The sequence below is a fragment of the Esox lucius genome, chromosome 20 (assembly GCF_011004845.1).
Source record: "Esox lucius isolate fEsoLuc1 chromosome 20, fEsoLuc1.pri, whole genome shotgun sequence".
Lineage (NCBI taxonomy): Eukaryota > Metazoa > Chordata > Actinopteri > Esociformes > Esocidae > Esox > Esox lucius.
This window is the reverse complement of record NC_047588.1, coordinates 45,415,951-45,441,638: the sequence shown is the minus strand read 5'-3', so window position 1 is coordinate 45,441,638 and position 25,688 is coordinate 45,415,951. Positions and strand designations below refer to the sequence as shown.

Below are 25,688 nucleotides of genomic sequence, written 5' to 3'. Positions count from 1 at the left end.
GATTATTAGGAACACCATACTAATACTATGTTTGACCCCCTTTCGCCTTCAGAACTGCCTTAATTCTACGTGGCATTGATTCAACAAGGTGCTGAAAGCATTCTTTAGAAATGTTGGCCCATATTGATAGGATAGCATCTTGCAGTTGATGGAGATTTGTGGGATGCACATCCAGGGCACGAAGCTCCCGTTCCACCACATCCCAAAGATGCTCTATTGCACAGGTGTCAAACCGGTTCCACGGAGGGCCGAGTGTCTGCAGGTTTTCGCTCTCACCTTGTACCTGATTGATTAATTAGTTCACTAATTGGTTAATTTCTACCCCCACCTGGTTGTTCAGGTCTGACCTGGGAACCAATTTAAAGGAAAACCCAAAGACCTGCAGACACTCGGCCCTCCGTGGAACCGGTTTGACACCCCTGCTCTATTGGGTTGAGATCTGGTGACTGTGGGGGCCATTTCAGTACAGTGAACTCATTGTCATGTTCAAGAAACCAATTTGAAATGATTCGAGCTTTATGACATGGTGCATTATTCTGCTGGAAGTAGCCATCAGAGGATGGGTATATGGTGGTCATAAAGGGATGGATATGGTCAGAAACAATGCTCAGGTAGGCCGTGGCATTTAAACGATGCCCAATTGGCACTAAACAACTGCCATGTGATTGGTTGATCAGATAATTGCATTAATGAGAAATTGAACAGGTGTTCCTAATAATCCTTTAGGTGAGTGTATATTGCAGTTATAATGGGCAATGGCAGTATAGGCGGAAATCTCAATTTCTTCATTCACATTCAAGAGGCTATACTGAGCCATTGGGAGCAGAAAGAACTGTCAAAAGGCCGGTGTAACAAGTGAATGGAACTTTATAAAGATGGAAAAGGATATAAAAAGAGATCCAAAGCCTTGCAAATGCCAATCAGTACTGTTCAGTCACTTAATGAAGAAGTGGAAAATTCAGGGATCTCTTGATACCAAGCCAGATTTATAGACCAAGAAAGATTTTCAGCAAAAACTGCCAGAAGAATTGTTCAGGATACAAAGAAAAACCCAAAGGTAACCTCAGGAGAAAAACAGGTTGCTCTGGAAAAAGACGCTGTGGTTGTGTCAAGGAGCACAATACGACTATACTTGAACAAAAAAGAGCTGTATGGTTGAGTTGCCAGAAAGAAGCCTTTACTGCACCAATAACACAAAAAAGCCTGGTTATAATATCTGTCAACAACTTGACACGCCTCACAACTTCTGGCACACAGTAATTTGGAGAAATGGTCACAACCATAAGTGCTATGTTCGGAGAGAGGTGAACAAGGCCTATATTGAACTGAATACCATCCCCACTGTGAAACATGGTGGTGGCTCACTGATGTTTGGGAGTGTGTGAGCCCTTAAAGGCATGGGGAATCTTGTGAAAATTGATGGCAAGATGAATGCAGCATGTTATCAGAAAATACTGTCAATTTGCATTCTTCTGCACGAAACCTGTGCATAGGACGTTCTTGGACTCTCCAGCATGACAATGACCCTAAGCACAAGGCCAAGATGACCCTCCAGTGGATACAGCAGAAAAGGTGAAGGTTCTGGAGTGGCCATCACAGTCTCACAGTCTCCTGATCATCGAGCCACTCTGGGGAGATCTAAAACCTGCGGTTCATGTGAGATGACCAAAGACTTTGCATGACCTGGAGGCATTTTACTAAGACGAATGGGCAGCTATACCACCTGCAAGAATTTGGGGCCCCATAGACTACTATTACAAAAGACTGCACGCTGTCATTGATGCTAAAGGGGGAAATACACAGAATTAAGAACTAAGGGTATGCAGACTTTGGAACAGGGGTCAGTAAAAAAAAAAAAATTTCTTTTATAATTGTGCCATTCTGTTATGACCTACAGTTGAATGTGAATCCCATAAGAAATAAAAGACATGTTTTACCTGCTCAATCATGTTTTCTTTACAAATGGTTCATATCGTACCAATTCTCCAAGGGTATGCAAACTGTTGAGCACAACTCTATAGTAGTAAGCTAGGAAGAGCAGGTTAGAATGGGAACAAAACATATTTCTCTGTGAAGGAATAAGTTAATGACGCAAAAAAACTAACAACAAAAATATATTATGTTAAGTGACATATATAAGTAAAATAGATATTTTTACCTGGTGGTGAGTTGGATCCGATGGCGGGGGAGGAAGCTGGACAGACTCGGCAGGCCCAAGCGTACTGTAAGGGTCTGCTGGGAACGTCTGGCCGAGTCTCCTGTCCGAGAGAGCTTTAACTCCCACCTCCGGCAGAGCTTCGACTGGATCCTGAGGGAGGCTGGAGATATTGAGTCCGAGTGGACCATGTTCTCCACCGCCATTGTCGAAGCGGCTGCTCTGAGCTGTGGCTGTAAGGTCTCCGGTGCCTGTCGAGGCGGCAATCCCCGAACCCGGTGGTGGACACCGGAAGTAAGGGATGCCGTCAAGCTGAAGGAGTCCTATCAGGCCTGGTTGGCTTGTGGGACTCCTGAGGCAGCTGACTGGTACCGACAGGCCAAGCGGACTGCAGCCTGGGTGGTTGTGGAGGCAAAAACTCAGGCCTGGGAGGAGTTCTGTGAGGCCATGGAGAAGGACTATCGGCTGGCCTCGAAGAGATTCTGGCAAACCATCCGGCGCCTCAGGAGAGGGAAACAGTGCCCTACCAACGCTGTTTACAGTAGAGGTAAGCAGCTGTTGACCTCAACTGGGGATGTCGTCGGGCGGTGGAAGGAGTACCTCGAGGATCTCCCCAATCCCGCCGTCATGTCTTCCATTGAGGAAGCAGAGGATGAGGGCTCAGAGGTGGTCAAGAAACTCCTCGGTGGCAAGGCACCGGGGGTGGATGAGATCCGCCCTGAGTACCTCAAGTCTCTGGATGTTGTGGGGCTGTCTTGGTTGACACGCCTGTGCAACATTGCGTGACAGACCGGGATGGTGGTCCCTCTTTTTAAGAAGGGGGACCGGAGGGTGTGTTCCAACTATAGGGGGATCACACTTCTCAGCCTCCCCGGGAAAGTTTATGCCAGGGTTCTGGAGAGGAGAATACGGCTGATAGTAGAACCTCGGATTCAGGAGGAACAGTGTGGTTTTCGTCCAGGCCGTGGAACACTGGACCAGCTCTATACCCTCTACAGGGTGATTGAGGGTTCATGGGAGTTTGCCCAACCAATCCACATGTGTTTTGTGGATTTGGAGAAGGCATTCGACTGTGTCCCTCGCGGCATCCTGTGGATAGTGCTTCGGGAATATGGGGTCCTGGGTCCTTTGCTAGGGGCTGTCAGGTCCCTGTACGACCGAAGCAGGAGCTTGGTCCGCATTGCCGGCAGTAAGTCAGACTTGTTCCCTGTGCATGTTGGACTCCGGCAGGGCTGCCCTTTGTTCTGTTTGTAATTTTTATGGACAGAATTTCTAGGCGCAGCCAGGGGCCGGAGGGTGTCAGGTTTGGGGACCACACTATTTCGTCTCTGCTCTTTGCGGATGATGTTGTCGTGTTGGCCCCTTCAAACCAGGACCTTCAGCATGCACTGGGACGGTTTGCAGCAGAGTGTGAAACGGTGGGGATGAAAATCAGTACCTCCAAATCCGAGGCCATGGTCCTCAGTCGGAAAAGGGTGGCTTGCCCACTTCAGGTTGGTGGAGAGTCCCTGCCTCAAGTGGAGGAGTTTAAGTATCTAGGGGTCTTGTTCACGAGTGAGGGAAGGATGGAACAGACAGACGGATCGGTGCAGCTTCTGCAGTAATGCGGTCGATGTATCGGTCTTTCGTGGTGAAGAAAGAGCAGAGTCATGACCGAAAGGACAAGATCCCAGATACAGGCGGCCGAAATGAGCTTTCTCCGCAGGGTGGCTGGGCGATCCCTTAGGGTGAGAAGCTCGGTCACCCGGGAGGAGCTCCGAGTAGAGCCGCTGCTCCTCCACATGAAGAGGGGTCGGCTGAGGTGGCTTGGCATCAGTTTCGGTCCCGTCCCACCGGGAGGAGACCCCGGGGAAGACCTAGGACACGCTGGAGGGACTATGTCTCCCGGCTGGCCTGGGAACGCCTCGGTGTCCCCCCGGAAGAGCTGGAGGAAGTGTCTGGGGAGAGGGAAGTCTGGGCATCCCTGCTTAGACTGCTGCCCCCGTGACCCGGCCCCGGATAAGCGGAAGATGATGGCTGGATGGAGATTTTTCCCACCAATTGATGTTCCCAGAGTTGTATCCATTGTTACACCACTCTACACTGTATTCATACAATTAGTATTTTTATTTCTGTCCCTCTTCTCTTTTTTTTGTTCAACTGGTTTAATAGAACAGTTGAACATAAACGAAATCATTATGAAAATGTTCATTAACTAGATGACAGTCATTGTTCTCATGATTGGTACTTTATAGCTATTAGCTAGCTATCTACAGTAATCGGTTTCTAATTTAACGCATTAAAGGTTAAGAAAAATGTATACTCAAATGGCATTCCAGACACTCTATTGTCTTCAGAGGGAAATTATTTTTCACGGCACTGTACATCACAATCAATATTATACTCCACACATTACCCTCATTACCCAACAAATGACAGCCAGGAATACATGGAATACAACATGAACAGCACACAATGACAACAGACAGGACAGGTGATAGCAAGACTCTTCCCTCAGCGCAACGCCTTGTTGAGGGCTGTTATGGCTGCGGGAACCAGGCTTTTGCCAAAGCAAGCCCTTCTGTACCTCAGGGACCGGTACCTGCACCCAGAGGACAGTCCTTTTGAGTTTATAGATATGTCCTTTGTATGCTGGTTGAAGCTAAGTTTATTGTCCTGTGTGAGTCTGAGATATTTGAATCTCCACCTGCAGGTTTCAGACAGAGGAGAAGACAGGTGTTGTGGGAGCCACTTGGCGTTCCAGAGTCATGTCCCCACCTGTTGGAGTCCATTCCCTGTGAGGATCCCATCTGTTACATGTGGCGGGTGGAGACGGGGGGCAGGTGCATCCCTAGCTCAGGAACCTGTGGTCCTGGCAGCGTGGCTCAGAGACGGGTTTGTGTCAATGATCAAGGTAGTTACTCCTATTATACATTCTGCTCCTCATCTCCATATGTTACGCTCTCTAGCTCTTCACCTCCTCTCCACCTTTCCTCTAGCTCTTCACCTCCTCTCCTCTCTAGCTCTTTCCCTGTCCAACTCTCCAGTATAGATCATTACCTCCTCTCAGCCTCTCCTCTCTAGCTGTTCACATCTCCATCTCCACCTTTTTCTTTCTAAATGTTTAATTAGATTTATGCCAGTGTGATATGTTAGTACATTCATGACATCTAGATTTACTTTAAACCATGTAATTCTGTAAGATATTCACTGTGGTCAACCATCACATTGCATCCCTGAAAAGTATTGCATTATTCATGAGGGTTGTGCTGGTGTATGGGTTCTGAAGCAGACAGTTCTACCAGACTACCATCTTTGGGGTTCTGAAGCAGACCGTTATACCAGACTGCCATCTTTGGTGTTCTGAAGCAGACAGTTCTAGCAGACTACCATCTTTGGGGTTCTGAAGCAGACCGTTATACCAGACTGCCATCTTTGGTGTTCTGAAGCAGACAGTTCTAGCAGACTACCATCTTTGGGGTTCTGAAGTACTCCAGTTCTAGCAGACTGCCATCTTTGGGGTTCTGAAGCAGACAGTTTATAATTGCTCATCTCTACACTCTGTGAAAATAATTGCATCTCTTTAAGCATGTTTTATTATTCTGTCACAATATATTATGTGTGTGTTGATGAGCGAAAAAGTGATGTTCCAGAGATGTTCATTGGAAGATCCTAAAGGATTCAGACATGTCACAACTTGCCTGAATGTGTCAGAAAAAGCACTGTTGTGTTATTCACAACAGTGGCTGTTTTCTGGACTTTTTTCAGAGGTTTAGTACTAAAATGTGTCTATAAATGGCATACTTGGGGTACGAATAGGATTTTGATAAAGGATTAGCTTTAGTATAACAAAAGGAAATCTAAACTACATTAGACAGTTAGAGGACGGCTGATCTTTGCAGGTACAGGAAATGAATAAAGGCCTCATTTAACATGTCAGTTAGATAATCCATTTAATTTAATATTTAAATATCAGCTAATGTGGCTATGAAAACCCGATAATGGCACTGCAGGCATTACTAGGAAATTACCCTTTTGATTATTTTAATTATACCGATGTAACCAGCTATCTAATTGGATTCTGAATGTTTCAGACACATTGTTATTGAGTTCTGAATGGATCCACTTCAGGCTAAGAGGTATAATGGCACGTTTGATGCCATTTCACTGTGATGGATTCAGTGTCTCAGACTCTCAGCAAAGATGGTATGGTGTCACAGATAATTGAGCTCAGGAGAGGAAAGCTTTAGCAACATTTCTGCCAAATTCCCAGTTTGTCTGTGGTTCCTGAATGTCTCTGTATATTCTACAAAATTCTAATGTACAATTCAATCACTTGGGATGGAGAAAGTGAGATAGAGAGGAGAGAAGGACAAGGACTGGGGTAAAGAGAGGAGAGAAGGACAAGGACTGGGGTAAAGAGAGGAGAGAAGGACAAGGACTGGGGTAAAGAGAGGAGAGAAGGACAAGGACTGGGGTAAAGAGAGGAGAGAAGGACAAGGACTGGGGTAAAGAGAGGAGAGAAGGACAAGGACTGGGGTAAAGAGAGGAGAGAAGGACAAGGACGGGGGTAAAGAGAGGAGAGAAGGACAAGGACTGGGGTAAAGAGAGGAGAGAAGGACAAGGACTGGGGTAAAGAGAGGAGAGAAGGACAAGGACTGGGGTAAAGAGAGGAGAGAAGGACAAGGACTGGGGTAAAGAGAGGAGAGAAGGACAAGGACTGGGGTAAAGAGAGGAGAGAAGGACAAGGACTGGGGTAAAGAGAGGAGAGAAGGACAAGGACGGGGGTAAAGAGAGGAGAGAAGGACAAGGACGGGGGTAAAGAGAGGAGAGAAGGACAAGGACGGGGGTAAAGAGAGGAGAGAAGGACAAGGACGGGGGTAAAGAGACGGAGAGAAGGACAAGGACGGGGGTAAAGAGACGGAGAGAAGGACAAGGACTGGGGTAAAGAGACGGAGAGAAGGACAAGGACTGGGGTAAAGAGACGGAGAGAAGGACAAGGACTGGGGTAAAGAGACGGAGAGAAGGACAAGGACTGGGGTAAAGAGACGGAGAGAAGGACAAGGACTGGGGTAAAGAGACGGAGAGAAGGACAAGGACTGGGGTAAAGAGACGGAGAGAAGGACAAGGACTGGGGTAAAGAGACGGAGAGAAGGACAAGGACTGGGGTAAAGAGACGGAGGGAAGGACAAGGACTGGGGTAAAGAGACGGAGGGAAGGACAAGGACTGGGGTAAAGAGAGGAGAGAAGGACAAGGACTGGGGTAAAGAGACGGAGAGAGAACATGATAATGGCATCACGGCTAAGGAGTCTAAGGGGATATGTGCTGATCTGTGTCATTTAAACTGGTGAATAAAAAGCCAGTCTGCAGTCTCATTACAGCTACCTTCCATTGCCACTAAAGGACTGGCTCTACTAGTTGGGTTGTTTGTTTCTCAGCCAGGGACTGCTTCATCTGACATACTCGTATATCAGACTTTACCCGTTCTGAGAGAGGGACAGGGAGTTAAATCAACTGCCCTTACAGAGGTGTTGGAGGGACATCATTTTAAAAGAGAGCTGTTAAAGAGGCAGGAAACGGGGTGTTAGAGAGACATGGGGGGGGGGGGGGGGGGTTATAGGTAGTATGTACATATCGGGTGCGGGCTATAGTCAATTTGGTTCCTGGAGAATGTTCATGAGGCTTAAGAAACTGTTCTTGTGGCAGGTGGTTATGGTCCTGATAGACATTAGCCATCTGCCAGTGAGGAGAGCACTGAATAGCCATTTCTGGGGTGAGAGGGATCAGCCCCGATCTTTGCCACTTGCCTCCGCATCCTGGAGGTGTGTAGGTCATGTAGAGACAGCAGGTTGCAGCCAATCACCCTCTCTGCAGAGTGGATGATGTGTTGCAGCCTGCCCTTGTCTTTGGCTGTGGCTGCAGCGTCCCAGACCGTGATGGAGGGTGGAGTCAGGTTGACTCTATGATGGCATTGTAGAAATGCACCATCATAGTTTTGGCGGGTTGAACTTTTTCAGCTCCTGCAGGAAGTACATCCTCTGCTGTGCTTTCTTTGTAAGAGAGGTGATGTTCAGCTCCACCTTGAGGTTCTGGGCGATGGTGGTGCCCAGAGAGCGAAAGGACTCCACAGAGTTGACTGGGAGCCATACATGGCGATGGGGGGGAAGGGCAGCTGGGCTTCTCCTGAAGTCCACTATCATCTCCACTGTCTTTAGGGTGTTGATTTCCAAGTTGCTCTGACTCCACCCGGACACCAAATGGTTAATCCCACCTGTAGGCTGACTCATCTCCATCAGAAATAAGTCTGAGTGGTGTCTTCCGCAAAGCTTGACAGAGTGATGACTGGAGGTGCAGCTGTTGGTGTTCAGGGAGAATAATAGGATTGACATGACACCGCCTTGAGGGGAGCCGGTGCTGATGGTCAGGGGGTCAGACAAGTACTTCCTCAGCCGCACGTGCTGCCTCCTGTTGGACAGGAAGGCTGTGATCCACCTGCATATGGGGGGAGGTGCGGAGCAGTAGAGGGGAGGAGATGTGGAGGGGAGGACGTGTGGAAGGGAGAAGGGGTGGAGGGGAGAAGGGGTGGAGGGGTGGACGTGTGGAAGGGAGAAGGGGTGGAAGGGAGGAAGGGAGGAGGGGAGGGGTGGAGGTGTGGAGGTGCGGAGCAGTGGAGGAGGGGTGGAGGGGAGGACGTGTGGAAGGGAGGACGTGTGGAAGGGAGGAGGGGTGGAGGGGAGGAGGGGTGGAGGGGAGGAGGTGTGGAAGGGAGGAGGTGTGGAAGGGAGGAGGGGTGGAGGGGAGGAGGTGTGGAAGGGAGAAGGGTTAGGGGACCCTATATTCAATAGAAAATAGTACAAAGATGACATAATATTTTGAAACTGAGAAATGTTATTGTTTCTTTAAAAATATATGCCCACTTTGAATTTGATACCAGCAACACATTTCTAAAAAGCTGGAACAGAGGCGAAAAAAGACTGGACATTTTGTGTAATGCTAAAAAAAGTGTTTGAAGGGAAACATCACACAACTAATTAGGTTGATTGGAAACAGGTCAGTAACATGACTGGGAATAAAAAGAACCTTTCAGAAGTAGAGATGGGGAGGGTTTCACCACTCTGTGAAATACTGCGCTGGCATATAATGCAACAGTTTAAAGGTCCCCTGACATGAAATTTTCATTTTGTGAGGTTTTTTAACATTAATATGAGTTCACCTAGCCTATATATGGTCCCAAATTTTCTAAAAATTCCATTCGGTGTAAATTGAGCATTTTCTATCTTTCTCTGACTTGGAGAAAACGGAGAATCAAACAGGTTGATCTGGACCCGTCTCTTTGTGACGTCGCAAGGAGAAATTGTTAACTCCCATGGTAACTCCCCTTTTTCTGCTTTGCCCGCCCAGCGAAATAATTTAAATAGAGCCAGGTGTGAGGCACACATGTGTGTGAGCGCGACTTCAATTTGTCTACGCGACGAGGAGGGGCATCATCGCTTTTGAGCGAAGGAAACACAATAATTGCTCAGTAATAGGATGTAGAGATGAGCAACGAAGCCGTTTTTTACTTCCTTCGTACATGCCACAGAAGAACCAGTGGAATGATTTCATTTTCTCCGGAAAAGCACCGACACAGCTTCCCAAAGTTTTGCATGTCTGTGGCAAACATTTCACCGACTATGTACATAATGTTACACAACAAAATTATTTACTCCTGCGCGCACATAAATATATAGGCTTTATATATCTTGTGTAACGTGACTTCATGATATGAAGGGAGAATTTTTACATTTAAAAAAACCCTCTTCTCTAAACTAGAATATTTACTGATATAGATGCTAACACAGCTTTAAAATCATCACAAATCAGAGAAACATGAAAAGGCAAAAGCAGATTAGCTTTAGCTTTAACTTACATGATAATCAGACATCCTAACAAAGTATCATATAGACATAATATTTTTAACTAACCATTCGGAAACATCCTTCTGGAGGCGCTGAGTTGCAACTTCTTCATCCGTTGCTTCTCCATCTGGATCGGATTCTTGGTCAAACTGAAATGCTTCAATGTGTCTTTGTGCCATTGCAATATGATCCAGACATACCGGTAAACATGCACGTTACCTTTGCCGCAAGATGGTAAAGGCCACGCCCACCCACCACCATGCCCCGCCCACCCACCACCTTGCCCCGCCTTTTTCATCCTCATTAAAATTTAAAGTCACAGACACCAATACGGGCCGTTTGAAGGAAGCTCATTCTGTGACTATTGTAGTGGCTATAATTCTGCAGCAAGGCTGAATTTTTGAAAAAAGATTTCAGATACAGTACTAGGGACCACTATGGCCTATATTAAAGCCTACAAAAAGTAGCATGTCATGGGACCTTTAACTCTGCTTGCCCGAGACAAACTTTGCTAGCCCGTGTAAGGAGGCTAATTATAAACCTCTTCTGATGCTGCCAGAAAAGGGAATTTCCTCCAGTTCACTATTCAATCTCAATCCATTGCCACTCAAGGGGACATCTTAAGGAATATACAATCTAAGGGGAAATACTGTAGTGTTTACCAGAAGTCTTGCTCTCTATGGCCTTAAGAATCTAATCTAAAAGATAACAATCTAGCCCAGTGAATTCGGAATTACAGGGTGTACACTTTTTTATTTTGTATTTTTCCCCCTCAAAGATTTCAGTTGGTTTTTCAATTGAATTGTTCATGTTATAGGTCACATTAAAGGTGGAAAAAGTTCTGACATTACTTATCTTTGTCTCATTCTTTTACATCACAAGAACCTGGCATTTTAACATGGGTGTGTAGACTTTTTATATCCACTGTATATACAGCTCCGGAAAAAAAGAAAAGAAAATTGAGTGAGGAACAGAAGCGTGAGGAACCCTTCTGTTCCTCACTCAAACCTTCCTTTTCGACTGTTTTGGAAAGGAAAGAAATAGTGCAGTGGTCTCTTAATTTTTTCGGAGCTGTATATAACACATTTAATGTGGTACTAGTTGTATTATCTGTTTAATAAGCTACAATATTATTGAAAAACTACACTATAAGAGACTGTTTCCACACATTACATGCAGTTCTTTTAAGATAAGCATCTTGTCCCATGCAGCAGCTGTCTTGGATCGTAGTTTTAAAACCGAGTGGGTGATAAGGGATGATCAGGTATGTAGCCAGTTTAGAGACAAACGCGACTGCTCATACTTTACACAGCTGCAACGGTCCTCGTTGGACAAAAGTGCAGTGGTTGCAATGGTAGAGAAGTATAGTAATGAAAAGAAATGTATCATGAGCCAATAAATCATCCAGAACCCACAGACTCTGGCCAAACTCGTCTTTCTAAAAGTGTTTTCCAAGTTACTATAGACAGACATTTAGCTAAACATTTCTATTTAATTTCAAGTCAGTTTTAGAGTTTAGTTTTTACAGCCAATATACACAATGTATATGCTAGTTAAATGCTGAGCGCTTAATATTTGAAAGAATGCAATTAGCAATTTCTTGACATGTAGCCCACTGATGGAATATATATTTTTGTTCCTTTTTGGCTGTGTGCTCATACGGCTTTTACGTTTCAATTTAATTCAAAGCAAGTAAATTGTATTTTATTTTATACATTCTATAGGTGTAATGTTGTTTAAAAATGCAGATGTTCTTGCCAGCCGATAGTGTAATGGAAATGCTTTGCTATTTTGTTGTCATATAAAATTTATAATAAAATGAATCATATAGTGGTACTTGTTTGGATGTATACTTTTTTGGCTAAAAGACTGATAGACAGATCTGTAGACAATTTGAGATTATGATTATTTATACTGTATTCTCATCCTTTCATGTTGTTAAAAAAACAGCTATACTTCATAAAAATTCTGTACGGCTTGGTTATATAAAATTGAATACTTGACATACAGTGTGTAGAAGCATGTAGAAGTCTGTAATTTTTATCATAGGTACTCTTCAACTGTGAGTGACGGAATCTAAAACAAAAATCCAGAAGTAAGTAATTAATTTGCATTTTATCGCATGACATAAGTATATGATACATCAGAAAAGCAGAACTTAATATTTGGTACAGAAACCTTTGTTTGCAATTACAGAGATCATATGTTTCCTGTAGTTCTTGCCCAGGTTTGCACACACTGCAGCAGGGATTTTGGCCCTGTAGTTGGTGTATGATTAAAGTTTTGTGAGACCGTAGTCGTAGTTGGTGTGTGATTGTAGTTATGTGAGACTGTAGTTGTGTGATTATAATTATTTGAGAGGGTGGTTGTAGTTTGTGTGTGATTATAGTTACAGTGGGGAGAACAAGTATTTGATACATTGCCGATTTTGCAGGTTTTCTCACTTACAAAGCATGTAGAAGTCTGTAATTTTTATCATAGGTATTCTTCAACTGTGAGTGACGGAATCTAAAACAAAAATCCAGAAACTCACATTGTATGATTTTTAAGTAATTAATTTTAATTTTATTGCATGACATTAGTATTTGATACATCAGAAAAACAGAACTTTAGTACAGAAACCTTTGTTTGCAATTAGAGATCATACATTTCCTGTAGTTCTTGACCAGGTTTGCACACACTGCAGCAGGGATTTTGGCCCACTCCTCCATACAGACCTTCTCCAGATCCTTCAGGTTTTGGGGCTGTCGCTGGGCAATACAGACTTTCAGCTCCCTCCAAAGATGTTCTATTGTGTTCAGGTCTGGAGACTGGCTATGCCACTCCAGGACCTTGAGATGCTTCTTACGGAGCCACTCCTTAGTTTCCCTGGCTGTGTGTTTCGGGTCGTTGTCATGCTGGAAGACCCAGCCACGACCCATCTTCATTGTTCTTACTGAGGGAAGGAGGTTGTTGGCCAAGATCTCGTGATACATGGCCCCATCTATCCTCCCCTCAATATGTTGTAGTTGTCCTGTCCCCTTTGCAGAAAAGCATCCCCAAAGAAAGATGTTTCCACCTCCATGCTTCACGGTTGGGATGGTGTTCTTGGCGTTGTACTCATCCTTCATCTTCCTCCAAACACGGCGAGTGGATTTTAGACCAAAAAGCTCTATTTTTGTCTCATCAGACCACATGACCTTCTCCCATTCCTCCTCTGGATCATCCAGATGGTCATTGGCAAACTTCAGATGGGCCTGGACATGCTCTGGCTTGAGCAGGGGGGACCTTGCAGGCGCTGCAGGATTTTAATCCATGATGGTGTAGTGTGTTACTAATGTTTTTTTTTTTTGAGACTGTGGTCCCAGCTCTCTTCAGGTCATTGACCAGGTCCTGCCGTGTAGTTCTGGGCTGATCCCTCACCTTCCTCATGATGCCCCACGAGGTAAGATCTTGCATTGAGCTCCAGACCGAGGGAGATTGACCATCTTGAACTTCTTCCATTTTCTAATAATTGCACCAACAGTTGTTGCCTTCTCACCAAACTGCTTGTCCTGTAGCCCATCCCAGCCTTGTGCAGGTCTACAATTTTATCCCTGATGTCCTTATACAGCTCTCTGGTCTTGGCCATTGTGGAGAGGTTGGAGTCTGTTTGAGTGTGTGGACAGGTAATGAAAAATGTCTTTTTCCCGACTGGTGCATCCTGGGATTGATGGGGGTGGAGCTATTTTTTTTCAATTGCTAAACTCCTGCGGGTACGCTGGCGCACACTGGCTGCCTCTCCGCTCTCCGAACTGACATTGTGATGCAGCGTGCTTTCTTCATGTACGCCGGGAGATTGCTTCTCTGGGTGCTTGCCTGGTGGTCATCTTCTGGCTTTGTGGACTCACAGATAGGACTATTTGGGTGCTGGTGCTGACGAGGCTTCAATGAATATGGCCTTACAATACACCTCTCGCCAGCTCTTATCCCTGAAGCGGAATTACTATCTGTTTGGGGACATCCACGACCATTGTGACAGGGCTGGATTACTGAGACCAAAGCGGTATATTCATCGTAGCACAGGACGAAGCTACATCTCTTCCTCGTCTTCTTCCATTCCAGTTTTGAACTGCCGATGAAGGATTAAAAGACTGTCTTCCCATGGGCCTGATTTTACTAACTTATCAGCTCTGCCGTATCAGCGACAACCGTGTGATGATGCGGTGTCTGCAAGCCCATTAAAAGCAGCGTTGCTTAACGTGCGCTCTGTGAACAACAAAGCCTTTCTGCTATCGGATTTTATCATGGACAAGAAGCTAGACTTGTTTTTCCTTACGGAAACTTGGCACAAACAGGACGATGGTCTTCTTTTTAATCAGCTGACTCCAACGGGCTTTGGTCTCCTTGACGTCTCGCGGACTACAGGTAGAGGTGGGGGTATCATAGTTGTCTACAAACTACAATACAAGATCCACCCTGTGTCTGTACCTTCTTTTAAAACATTTGAATGTCTTGTTTTAAATGTATCTGATTCTCACTCTGCTCTCCATTCTGCTGTCGTCACTATCTATCGACCTCCTAAAACAAATAAGGACTTCTTGTCTGAGTTTGCTGATCTTCTTTCCATATTGTCCGTCAGATTTAAGAGAATTTTTATTCTGGGTGATTTTAACATACATGTAGATCAGAAAGCTTGTGTCTTGGCCAAGGATTTTCTATCACTTTTGGACTGTTTTAATTTTTCTCAGTTTGTAAATGTCCCTACTCACTGTAAAGGACATACACTAGATTTAATTATTGCAAACGACTCTTTTCTCTCCAATCTCTCCGTTGTTGATGCTGGGCTTTCTGACCATCTAGCTATCTTTTTTAATATTGAGATATTTAACTCTAGTAGAGATACTTTGCGTTCTATTTCTTTCCGTAAATGGCAATCAATTGATCATGCCACCTTCGCAAACTCGATTGTCTCTTCTTTAGATGCTATGTCTTCCGCATCTCTTGAAGACACCATCTCTGGATTTAATAATGTTCTTACAACCAGTTTGGACATTTTTGCACCCATAAAAACACGTACTGTTTCATTCGTACAGCCAGCCCCATGGTATAATGATGATTTGCGTATACAGAAAGCTGCGTGTCGGAAACTAGAGCGGAAATGGCGTCACCATGGTTTAAATGTGTTTCACCAAGCTTGGAAAGACTGTTTGTCAAACTACAGAGGAGCCATTGAAACTGCAAGATCTGCTTATTTCTCAGATATTATTGATAACAATCAAAATAATCCTAGACATCTCTTTCGCACAATTAACAGTCTACTTAAAGTAGATAATGTCCGTTCTCTGACTTCATCTGACTGGTTGTGTAACGAGTTTCTGAAATCTTTCAGCGAAAAAATTTACAATATTCGCACAAATATTCACACTTTGCACCCTGCTGATCTTGCAGTTAGTACTCTGAGTTTCTCTGGCACTCCTTTCTCCAAATTTACTTTATTACAACCTGAGATGCTCTGCAAGCAGGTTTCTAGTATGAAAGCTACCACTTGCATACTTGATCCTATGCCTAGCAGTCTGTTTAAATCCTGCTTTGGTCCCTTATGTCCCTCAGTTCTCGCTATAATAAATGACTCTTTGTCACTTGGGGAGGTGCCAGCAACACTAAAAACTGCTGCGGTTACTCCCGTTTTAAAAAAGCAAAACTCTGATGTGAAAAATCTGTCAAACTACCGCCCAATCTCGAATCTCTCATTTTTGGCTAAAATCTTGGAAGGTGTGGTCGCACTTCAATTAAACAAACACTTAATTGAAATATAAATTATTTGAGCCTCATCAATCTGGTTTTCGAAAATTACACAGCACTGAGACTGCGCTGGTGAAAGTCACTAACGATTTACTTATTGCTTCTGACTCCGGCTCCACGTCCATTCTTATCCTTTTGGATCTTAGTTCAGCCTTCGACACTATTGACCATACTTTATTACTCAATCGTCTCGAACATGTATTTGGTTTGTCAGAGAGCATTCTTGACTGGTTCACGTCCTATTTTAAAGACCGCAGTCAATTTGTTTTTATGGGTGGTTTTAGGTCCAAAACTGGTTCTGTCCACACTGGTGTTCCGCAAGGGTCGGTTTTGGGTCCCCTGCTGTTTAATATGTATATCTATCCACTCGGTCAACTACTACAATCTCTCAACCTTAATTACCACTTTTATGCTGATGATACACAGATTTATATCCACACCAGACCCGGTCAGCAAGCGAATGTTGTACATCTTTCTAACTGTATTACTGAGATAAAGACTTGGATGTCCAATAATTTTCTGTCTCTAAACGGCTCAAAAACAGAAGTTATGCTCCTTGGTTCTCCTCATCAACTGCGAAAGGTTGGGTCTCCTACTCTGTCTGTTGATGGTGGTGCCTTGGAGTTTAAGAGCAAACAAAAAAATCTTGGTGTCATATTTGATGCCACTTTGTCATTTGAGCCATTTGTGAAGAATACAGTTAAGACATCGTTTTATCATCTCAGAAATATAGCTCGACTACGTCCTATGCTGTCCTTCCCAGTTGCTGAGATGTTGATAAACTCTTTTGTTTTTTCACGCATAGATTACTGTAATGGTCTTCTAGCTGGGGTATCAAAATCAACACTGGATAAACTACAATATCTTCAAAATTCAGCTGCTAGAGTACTGTCTGGGGCCAGGACTAGGGACCATATAACCCCTGTCTTGGAGTACCTGCACTGGCTACCTGTTAGATACCGCATTGATTTTAAAATCCTTATGTTGGCTTATAAATCTTTGCACCACCTGGCACCTCAGTACTTGACTGATTTATTAATGCCTTACACACCTTGTCGGAACCTGCGTTCCTCACGAAGCGGTCTCTTAGTCGTTCCTAAGACACGGCTTCATACTAGGGGTGATCGCGCTTTCTCTGTCTATGCTCCTAAGCTTTGGAATTCCCTCCCGGCTGACATCAGAGAAGCAAATACACTAGCGACTTTTAAATCTCTTCTTAAAACATTTTATTTCAGGATTGCTTTTACTTGATTTAAATTCCTCTGTGTTTATCCTTGTATTTAAATTGTACTGTTTCTGCTATGCTTGTCTGTAAAGCGCTTTGAGAAAGCTACTTTTAAAGGCGCTATACAAAATAAATGTATTATTATTATTATTATTATTATTATTATTATTATTATTATTATTATTATTATTATTATTATTTTATACAGGTAATGAGTTCAAACAGGTGCAGTTATTACAGGTAATAAGTGGAGAACAGGAGGGCTTCTTAAAGAAAAACTAACAGGTCTGTGAGAGAATTTTTACTGGTTGCTAGGTGATCAAATACTTATGTCATGCAATAAAATGCAAATTAATTATAAAAAAATCATACAATGTGAATTTCTGGATTTTCTGGTATTATGATAAAAAGTACAGACCTCTACAATGCTTTGTAAGTAGGAAAACCTGCAAAATCGGCAGTGTATCAAATACTTGTTCTCCTCACTCTACATAATCACAGAATTTACTGATTTTGTTTGAATAATGACTAAACAAAATGAATGGAGCGAATTTGGAGTGGTAGTTATTTTTCCTGTGAGTGAATAGCGGTTTAGAGCAGAGCCATGGGAAAGACATGGAGCGGTATAGCAGAGCGTAACCTTCGCTCCAGAGGTCACATACTCTGGCCGGTATCACAATGTAATATTTCTTACTATCATCAAAAATGAACTATGTTTGTATTCAACATGTGCCATGCACAAACGTGTGTGTTACTGTCAAACCTTAGATGGAAAAAAAAACGATGGGCGGGTTCAAACGTATGACTCTGCCCACATTGATCCCCGCCCCAAATTGCACACAGCAGTCAGGAGTACTTGATGCCACATCCTGGCATGGCTGGTTTGCCGGGCCAATGAGACCCAGCGCCCTCTCTCCCTTGCTTGGATCATGGTCACTCGTTTTGTTGTTTATTGCCCTCACCTGTTTTCCTAATCATTGTTCCTCCTTACCCATTGTATCTTGTCAGTCTTTATTTGGCGTTTGCCTTATGTTTCAGTTGTTCTGTCCTCTCATTTGTAGTGTTTCCTTTGGTTATAGTTCAAGTTCTATAGTTAAATGTCCTCTGTTTTCCCTGTGCTTGTGTCCTACTTCATCAACTGTTACAGCCATTCGTGATTTACATTGATACAATATCTACTGTATCAATATAGGTGACGATAACAGACTTTTCTGTCAAATGAAAAGACGAGAGAATCGTGTAGACAGCGAAGTGTTTGTCTATCCTGAAGAAATCCTCTATTGCTACTGGCCGTTTTAACAGCTAATCGGCAATTCGAGAATGACAATGATACAGTTAAACTAACTAACGTTTCTTACCATGTAGGGCATTTGCCACTGGCCATTAACAGCGTATTAACCAGTAATAGGCTTTCCCGGTATCTACTTACTTACTGGAATAGTCATAAGAATTGAGCAATTGCTGGCAAGTCTGAACTTTACACTGCCAAAGCTATTTCATTTAATGGCATGAATGATATTGTTACAATAACTATCAATAAAGATGACGATAACTAACTTTTTCATTAGGTGAAAAGAAAGATTCCACAATTCTATCAGAAATAGTTGCAATACTGTATAACCTGTTCAACACTAATGATGTTTGCTCCTTGGGGTTTAAGGCCAGGTGTTTTGTAAAAGCACTTTGTGACATCTGCTAATGTAAAAAGTGCTTTATAAATAAATTTGATAACCATGAACAGTTTTAGTTTAGGCTTACATCAACGTAGCTAATGAATGTTGTAGCCAGCTAAGGTTTTGTCTATCCTGACCCAAAAAGCATGCGCGGGTGTATACTTCGAAAATCCACAAGCAATAGTCCCAATATAACCGTAAACAGTTTTATTGTGTCCCGCAAATAAAATGTATAAATGTTGTTATTCTCACTAAATTCAAATTTATGTCTTCCATATGAGAGACACTGTCTTTAACCACTACACCACGGCATTACACGTTTTAGTCTCTAGACACCATTGAGGATTGTGGTAAACTGACATTTCTTATTAAGTTTACTTCCACCACAAATAGCATCTATGAACAGTATGGTTTTTGCCACAGGCCGTTTTAACAGCTTATTAGCCAGTAATGAGCTTACTAGAATCTACTAACTTCCTATGAATAGTCATAAGAATTGAGCAATTGCTAGCGAGACTGAAGATGAACTTTTCCATGCCAGAAACAGTCGCAATATACAGTTTTAGTTATGGCTTATTATAATGTAACTACTTAATGTTTTAGACAGCTACGTTTTTGTCTATCCTGACCCAAAACACATGCAAGGACACATACTTCAAAAATTCACCAGAAACAGTCCCAATATAACCATAAACAGTTTTATTTCAGGCTTACTATAATGTAGATACTGAAGGTTATAGCCAGTGAAGTTTTCGTCTATACGGAATAATTCATAATGCATATTTCGCTTTGACTGCGAGGAGATAAGAACGCGGGGCCTACAGTATAGTTTACAGGTCTGCTTCTCTAACCACTACGCTATTTAACAAGGGGCAGTCAGTTAGTCAGTCAGAGACATTCGCTCTTCTTGGCCGGCTCCACTAACACAGTCCAGAAAAAAATTGCAATAATAGTTAGCAAGTAGTAACTTTACTATATTAAAAACAGTAGCCGTACCTAAAGAGAGAAATTGATAATAGTTAATTCCCACATGCACTGTTTTCAATAAGCAAGTGTAAAATAATTTTCCATTTCAACGTCAGTTAACCTTTATGTAAAAACAGCTGTTGTTAAGATTGCCGTTTCAAATATTGGCTGAAATAATGATGCCATTCCTGGTCATCAAGGGAGGGAGTAATTCAATTATTTATTGCAGCATTACATAGTGTTTTGTTCATGATGTTACAGACTCGATACTCAGTCTTACAAACTTGAGCTCATCTCACTCAATCCCAAAGAAACGGTCGTACCTCAGCTTTATAGACAACCAAACAGAATACACATCCCAGTCCTGTAAGCCCATTGGCCAATTACTGTTGTGCTTTGAATGAACGTGACATCCTGGGTATAGATAAACAGATGGTCTTTTGTTATCTAAACATAGAAAATCATACATTCATATACGTCAACACTGTCTACAGCTCTCAATAATGTCTTACCTAGCCAAAACAATAAATATCTACAGCCACTGTCTGTTTTTGCAAGAGAAATCAATAGAACTCACTTATTTGTCTTTTTAGTCCCAATAAAACTGCTGATATTTGAAACGGGTTTCACCAGGATATCTGCTGATTAGTTAGAATATGCAGAGTTCCCACTCTCTCGATTCTTCTTTGTTAGTCAAATCACTTATGAAAAAATATTAATTCTATCAGTTTTGATGAGAAGTCATTGTTTTGGTTAGTAAGTAAGTGGATACCCATCTGCCTAAAAACAAATCAACAAAAAATAGCAAATTTGACTATGCCACATCACCTTCAGGGAAGGATTTGGCCAGAGCAGGAAGCACCAATTCTCTAGAGTTGTTGTCTTTTAGATTATGTTCACACCTTGTGTACATGTGTCAATATATCTGGAACATCCAAATAGGACAACCCCAACTACACACAAAACCAGTTGCAGTATGATTGTTAAAAATAGGACAATCACCACTACCCTCAAAACAAGTTTTATGATTGTTGTAACATGAGGTTTGTGTTACTTGGGTTTGCTTTGTCTTACAATGTGTAAGATCTGCCACCATTCAGTGTGATAAATATGCAATAATAGAGGAAATCAGGAAGGGGCGGAAAAAAAATTCACAGCACAGCATATTTATGGATGACTTCAACTTTCCAACTTAGGCCTTTGAATGATTTCTTTCCCCTTCTATTTTTCCATTCCTTTCCTCTTTTGACCTCACCCGTTCCCTGTCAACACTTACGAAGTAGGCAATGCACTCCGTCTAATCTTTACTATATGCTGTCTGTCAACCAATCTCACCACTACACAGTCTGCCCCCGTCTAACCCTCCACCACTACACTGTCTGCCCCCGTCTAACCCTCCACCACTACACTGTCTGCCCCCGTCTAACCCTCCACCACTACACTGTCTGCCCCCGTCTAACCCTCCACCGCTACACTGTCTGCCCCCGTCTAACCCTCCACCGCTACACTGTCTGCCCCCCCCAACTCCAACCCTCCACCGCTACACTGTCTGCCCCCGTCTAACCCTCCACCACTACACTGTCTGCCCCCCCCAACTCTAACCCTCCACCACTACACTGTCTGCCCCCGTCTAACCCTCCACCGCTACACTGTCTGCCCCCCCCAACTCTAACCCTCCACCACTACACTGTCTGCCCCCGTCTAACCCTCCACCACTACACTGTCTGCCCCCGTCTAACCCTCCACCACTACACTGTCTGCCCCCGTCTAACCCTCCACCACTACACTGTCTGCCCCCGTCTAACCCTCCACCGCTACACTGTCTGCCCCCCCCAACTCTAACCCTCCACCACTACACTGTCTGCCCCCCCAACTCTAACCCTCCACCACTACACTGTCTGCCCCCCCCAACTCCAACCCTCCACCGCTACACTGTCTGCCCCCGTCTAACCCTCCACCGCTACACTGTCTGCCCCCGTCTAACCCTCCACCACTACACTGTCTGCCCCCGTCTAACCCTCCACCGCTACACTGTCTGCCCCCGTCTAACCCTCCACCGCTACACTGTCTGCCCCCGTCTAACCCTCCACCGCTACACTGTCTGCCCCCGTCTAACCCTCCACCGCTACACTGTCTGCCCCCGTCTAACCCTCCACCGCTACACTGTCTGCCCCCCCCAACTCTAACCCTCCACCACTACACTGTCTGCCCCCCCCAACTCTAACCCTCCACCACTACACTGTCTGCCCCCCCCCCCAACTCCAACCCTCCACCGCTACACTGTCTGCCCCCGTCTAACCCTCCACCGCTACACTGTCTGCCCCCGTCTAACCCTCCACCGCTACACTGTCTGCCCCCGTCTAACCCTCCACCACTACACTGTCTGCCCCCGTCTAACCCTCCACCACTACACTGTCTGCCCCCGTCTAACCCTCCACCACTACACTGTCTGCCCCCGTCTAACCCTCCACCACTACACTGTCTGCCCCCGTCTAACCCTCCACCACTACACTGTCTGCCCCCGTCTAACCCTCCACCGCTACACTGTCTGCCCCCCCCCCAACTCCAACCCTCCACCGCTACACTGTCTGCCCCCGTCTAACCCTCCACCGCTACACTGTCTGCCCCCGTCTAACCCTCCACCGCTACACTGTCTGCCCCCCCCAACTCTAACCCTCCACCGCTACACTGTCTGGCCCCCCCCAACTCTAACCCTCCACTGAATGATGCCGCTGTAACACTCATTCACTGTCTGTTGTATTTGTTAGCTTTTTATGTGTTATGTTTATTATTTATATGGTCTTTCCAGCGCTGACCTTTGCATTCATTGATTAGAATGCACATAGTACTAAATTGTGTCGTTGTTTTACCTAAATCTAAAATACATGCAATTACTCTTCATCTTTCTCTGTGAGAGCTTCTGTTAAATGTAATTGGGATTCTTTTGATCATCTGCTTTCCATTAGTTTGATAAAAATGTCCCTTTTCTGTTCTATTGGTTGAATTCTAATCTGTCCTTTCTGTTTCTGGTCCGGATCAAATTCTTGTATCTTGTAGCATAGACTCTGTAGCTCTTCTTCTGCGAACAACCTTATTGTGACATTTTCACCCCAGCATTTTGACAGGTGATTTTGCTGGCCCTTATTTTTTTCATTTTCACAGCTCTGGTAATTTTTTTCATCATCAACTGCTGTGGTTTTCCTTGGCCGACATGGTTGTTGCCACCCGTGACACCAGTAGTTTCATTTTCAGGACATACAAAACTGTTTATTTGGTGGTGCTACTGTATGGTTTAAATTGAGTTCCTCTTTCTTTAGCATCAAAATCTCTTGCTTTTCATTTCTTTTGCTCTATGTCTACTGACAATACAGATTCCAAAGGCGAAAGCAAAGGTTAGAACTGAGAATACACATTTACAGCTCTTAAATGTATGCAAAAAGAAACCCGGATCAATTGGAACTGCCCATGAGCCAGATTTTCCAACACTAATGCTCACATAGGTTGTGGTATTCTTAGTTGGTAAAAGTGTTGAAACCAACAGCAATGTGGTGTTTGATGTGCTTTGAGTTTACAGCAAAAAGAGAAATTTTGACTGTCTCAATACTTATGGCATTGCATGGGGCTGGCTTAGTTTAACAGTTAGAGCTACACACTCAGAACTACATTCTGTAGACTCATAGTCACTGGAATAGAAGGATATTTGTGGATTTGCAGTGCAATGTATTTGTGCAGCCAGAATAGGACTCGCCACCCCTCAGAATTCCTTCATAGAATGTCCATCTTAAAACAATTCCTTATGTCGTCAGCTCCGTGCAAATCACATAAGAGCAAATAAGAATCTGTCTGGAAAAAATTTGTTCCACATAAACAATTTTTATTTATTTGTTTTGAACAATGTGAAAACAAGAAACCATATGGAACCACAAGTTGAACCTTTTAACCTGTAAGAGCCCCTTTAGCCAGGCATTAGGGCTTTTCTAGGGGTAAGAGTCTCTTGAGCCAGGCTTTGGGGCTCTTCTACAGGATGCTTTAACTGCACACACCATGTCTCTCTGGTAGGGATGCTCTGATGTCTTGTATTGAATAATATGGCAAGCCAATACTCCAAGCAATAAATAATGTGTCTTATGGCAATGGATATGATTAAACATACTGTGTGATTGCACTGCAGGAACCCACAAATCAGTGTCCTACAGACATAAGTCTGTGATACTTTAAACCTGGTGTTCGTCCTTTTCAACTCTTATCCCCAATGTCCTGTTGTTCGTCTGCTCTTTTGGGTTTTAGGCTGGGTATCTCTAAAATGACTGTGACAGCTCTTTAAAAATATCTTTGTGACAGGGCTTTATAAAATAAATGTGATTGTGCAAGGCTCAAGCTATACATCTAAAAAACGAATCGTAGTTGGTGATAGTTATGCGAGAAGGTAGTTGTAGTTGGTGTATTATAGTGAAATGGTAGTTGTAGTTGGTGTGTGATTATAGTTTTGTGAGACAGTAGTCGTAGTTGGTGTGTAATTATAGTTATGTGAGACCGTAGTTGTAGTTGGTGTGTGATTATAATTATGTGAGAGGGTGGTTGTAGTTTGTGTGTGATTATAGTTACAGTGGGGAGAACAAGTATTTGATACATTGCCGATTTTGCAGGTTTTCCCACTTACAAAGTCTGTAATTTTTATCATAGGTATTCTTCAACTGTGAGTGACGGAATCTAAAACAAAAATCCAGAAAATCACATTGTATGATTTTTAAGTAATTAATTTGCATTTTATTGCATGACATAAGTATTTGATACATCAGAAAAGCAGAACTCAATATTTAGTACAGAAACCTTTGCTTGCAATTAATGAGATCATACATTTCCTATAGTTCTTGACCAGGTTTGCACACACTGCAGCAGGGATTTTGGCCCACTCCTCCATACAGACCTTCTCCAGATCCTTCAGGTTTTGGGGCTGTCGCTGGGCAATACAGACTTTCAGCTCCCTCCAAAGATTTTCTATTGTGTTCAGGTCTGAAGACTGGCTATGCCACTCCAGGACCTTGAGATGCTTCTTACGGAGCCACTCCTTAGTTGCCCTGGCTGTGTGTTTCAGGTTGTTGTCATGCTGGAAGACCCAGCCACGACCCATCTTCATTGTTCTTACTGAGGGAAGGAGGTTGTTGGCCAAGATCTCGCGATACATGGCCCCATCCATCCTCCCCTCAATACGGTGCAGTCGTCCTGTCAATTTTCGAATAATTGCGTCAACAGTTGCCTTCTCACCAAGCTGCTTGCCTATTGTCCTGTAGCCCATCCCAGCCTTGTGCAGGTCTACAGTTTTATCCCTGATGTCCTTACACAGCTCTCTGGTCTTGGCCATTGTGGAGAGGTTGGAGTCTGTTTGATTGGGTGTGTGAACAGGTGTCTTTTATACAGGTAACGAGTTCAAACAGGTGCAGTTAATACAGGTAATGAGTGGAGAACAGGAGGGCTTCTTGAAGAAAAACTAACAGGTCTGTGAGAGCTGGAATTCTTACTGGTTGGTAGGTGATCAAATACTTATGTCATGAAATAAAATGCAAATTAATTATTTAAAAATCATACAATGTGATTTTCTGGATTTCCATCTCTAACAGTTGAAGTATACCTATGATAAAAATTACAGACCTCTACATGCTTTGTAAATTAGGAAAACCTGCAAAATCGGCAGTGTATCAAATACTTGTTCTCCCCACTGTATGTGAGACAGTAGTTGTAGTTGGTGTGTGATTGTATTTGTGAGACAGTAGTTGTAGTTGGTGTGTAAATATAATTATATGAGTGTAGTTGTAGATAGTGTGTGACTATAGTTACCTGAGAGGCTAGTCGTAGTTGGGTTTGTGGTGACAGTGGAAAGAGTTAAACGGTGTGTGGGAGTCATGACACAAATCAACATTAAGTGGCACACAGCTGCAAGCAGCGGTGTAACAGAGAGTAAAGAGCTCCTGCAGATACTGTATATCCATCATTTATGATCTAGCGGCCCCCAGGGCAGCCATCTATTTAC

General features: G+C 43.6%; 1 protein-coding gene across 4 annotated transcripts in view; it reads left to right on the top strand.

Annotated features, from left to right (window-relative positions):
- The window catches only part of thsd7ba (thrombospondin, type I, domain containing 7Ba), a 292,455-nt gene that overhangs the window by 82,612 nt on the left and 184,155 nt on the right, over nucleotides 1–25,688 (top strand). For all 4 annotated transcript variants that reach the window (XM_034289054.1, XM_029115860.2, XM_029115859.2 and 1 more), the window contains exon 7: nucleotides 4,848–5,048. In XM_034289054.1, coding sequence (XP_034144945.1) covers nucleotides 4,848–5,048 — 201 coding nt within the window. The remainder of the gene's footprint in view (nucleotides 1–4,847; nucleotides 5,049–25,688) is intronic.